This window comes from Kryptolebias marmoratus, linkage group LG21 (genome assembly GCF_001649575.2).
Source record: "Kryptolebias marmoratus isolate JLee-2015 linkage group LG21, ASM164957v2, whole genome shotgun sequence".
NCBI classification, from domain to species: Eukaryota; Metazoa; Chordata; class Actinopteri; order Cyprinodontiformes; family Rivulidae; genus Kryptolebias; species Kryptolebias marmoratus.
The window spans coordinates 8,022,368-8,024,743 of record NC_051450.1 but is presented as its reverse complement, the minus strand read 5'-3'; the positions used below and the strand labels follow the sequence as shown (position 1 = coordinate 8,024,743).

General features: G+C 37.0%; 1 protein-coding gene across 2 annotated transcripts; it reads left to right on the top strand.

Moving 5' to 3' along the window:
* Positions 1-608: 608 nt before the first annotated feature.
* On the top strand, positions 609-2,136 carry LOC108234687 (putative protein TPRXL). 2 transcript variants are annotated; one of them, XM_017414064.3, is made up of 4 exons: positions 609-752; positions 841-949; positions 1,161-1,235; positions 1,346-2,136. In XM_017414064.3, exons 1-4 carry the CDS (start codon positions 680-682, stop codon positions 1,704-1,706), a joined length of 618 nt encoding a protein of 205 aa, XP_017269553.3. In that variant the 5' UTR covers positions 609-679; the 3' UTR covers positions 1,707-2,136. The 2 variants fall into 2 exon arrangements, with proteins under 2 accessions (XP_017269553.3, XP_037829178.1); XM_037973250.1 differs by having other exon boundaries at positions 1,343-2,136.
* The last annotated feature ends 240 nt before the right edge of the window (positions 2,137-2,376 follow it).

Sequence of the window (2,376 nt, the reverse complement as noted above, 5' to 3'; positions counted from 1 at the left end):
TTTAAAATTAACAATGAGACATCTAAATTATTCTGTAACATTAAAAGGTAAAGAGTCCCTTCAGAAATGAGAAAAGTCCTGATCTGAACATCATGGAGGCAAAAAGTAACGACATAAAGAGACAGAAACAACCAAAATGTATATCTGTATAATATCTTAAAACTGGAGAGCTGGTGAGGTTTTAAAGACAAAACATGACCATAAATATTGAATAGGCCTTATTTATTTGCACTGAGCTTTGAACTGTTTGGATGAAAGTTTTGTAAGAGATCAATAATATATTTTTATGAGCAACTCTTTAATAAATATACGTTGTAAATAAGTTCTCTGTCATCAGGATGAACTCTGGCTTGTTAGGGATTATTGACGCCCTGGTAATCAGGAATTATAGTGACAGAATTTTCTGAATGAAAAGATGTGTTGAAAGTGTTTCCTATGGGTAAGTTGTTAGTCATTTTGTGAAATTCCCCTTAAATCAGCGTCTCATTCATTCACATGTTTGATGAGGAGGGAAAAAGAAAAGGAGATGATGACAAACCGCTTCTGCTTTTTGAGCTTTAAGTAGAGGCTTTCTTCAGACGTTTGTCAGTTCAGCAAGTTCCCTGGAGAGGAAGGGAGACGACAGACCAACGGAGAAAAGTTACTTCTTTATTTAATCTCATATTTATTAAGAGTAAAAATGATGAACTGTGGAAGCCTGGTGAAAAGTGCGCTGGTCGCCATCATCCTGGTTGTTGCTTCTGGACATCCAGGTAAGATTAGGCTTCACTGGTAAAAAGCTCTTTTTTCCATTTAAAGTAAAAATATTTTAAACTTATTCATGTTTCTGTTTGTCCTCAGATGAAAAGTTGGCTTCTTGCTGTACGAAAGTCAACAAACTTGAGATCACTGAACCAATCCTGGGATACTTGGTCCAGCAACGTAAACCTCCATGTGTCCAAGCAGTCATGTAAGTATGAATATTTTAAAACACTGCTCTGGAAAATAAATAATTATTTGTCACAAAGTGAGGGTAATAAAGAATATTTTTGTACATTTTTATGGATGTTGGAAAAGTAATGAAAAGAAACTCTGTAGAATAATTAGAAATGTTTCTGATAATAACATTTTGGACATTTTAGACATCTTGTATTCTGATGAAAAATCTCTGTTTTCTGTAGCTTTCAGACAGAAACTGGTCTTTACTGCAGTCAGCTCAACGCTCCCTGGGTTTTGCGCAAGATCAGAGAACTCAGGTGAGTTTCACTTCACTTTTCAAGAACTCAAATTCTCATTTCAGTCCTTTAAACTATTTCAGTTAGTTTCAACCTTATTCAGTTATTTTCTTTTACTTTTTTCTCAGCAGGAGAGCAAAGGCTCAAACAACAGCGTCTCCCATGGTCAGTTCTTCCTCAGCCTCCCTCCTCTCCATCATAACTTCCACGGCCTCCCCTCCTTCATCCTCCACCCTGCTTCCCTCCTCCTCCTCTTCTTCTTCCCTCTCCACCTCTTCTTCTTCCATCTCCTCCACCCTGCTTCCCTCCTCCTTCTCTTCTTCTTCCCTCTCCACCTCTTCTTCTTCCATCTCCTCCACCCTGCTTCCCTCCTCCTCCTCCTCTGCTCCTTCCCTCTCCTCCACCCTGCTTCCTTCCTCCTCCACTCCTTCCTTCTCCTCTGCCTCAACAACACCAGCCGATGAGACGTTTTCAGGGAGTGATGAGGAGTAGACCTGCATCTCCTCCACCAGCGACTGAGAAAACAGGCAGCAAAGTTAATAATTATGCCTCAACAATGTTAAATTTTAAGTTTGGAACTTGAAGAACACAACAACGCTACTTTATTATGTACTGATTCATGCTCATGCTACATTATTACTTTAGGTTAATTGTTTAGTCTCTTTCAATGCTGTTTAAGTTATTTTATTTATTTATCCAAACTAATTTAGGTGTTCTGATATGGTACAGTTTTATTTTTAATACCATGTGTATTTATAAAATTTACATGTAACGTATTGTGAGTTTAGTTTAACACATGCTAATAGCATGAAACTGTTCTGAAGACATATTTATCCAGCTGAAAGATTGTTTTTATTCATTTGAAGTGATGAAAACATTAAGATTTTATTTATGAATAAACATTTCTCTGTTCCTACCTCAAGTTCCTGCTTAACTCCATTTTATGTTTTTTTCACTTAAAGGGATAAATTTACTTTAAAAATACAGCTAAAACCAAGTTTTGTCTAGCTTCAGATCAGCCATAAAAACTGCCAAGTCCAGCTAAAGTTTGTGTCTGAAGTTGGGTTTGAGGATCACAACAACTGAACTAAAACAGGAAGAGAAAACAGACAAGAAAGCTATTATTTTCCTATTAAAGAAAACAAAACACCAAGGCTGCTGC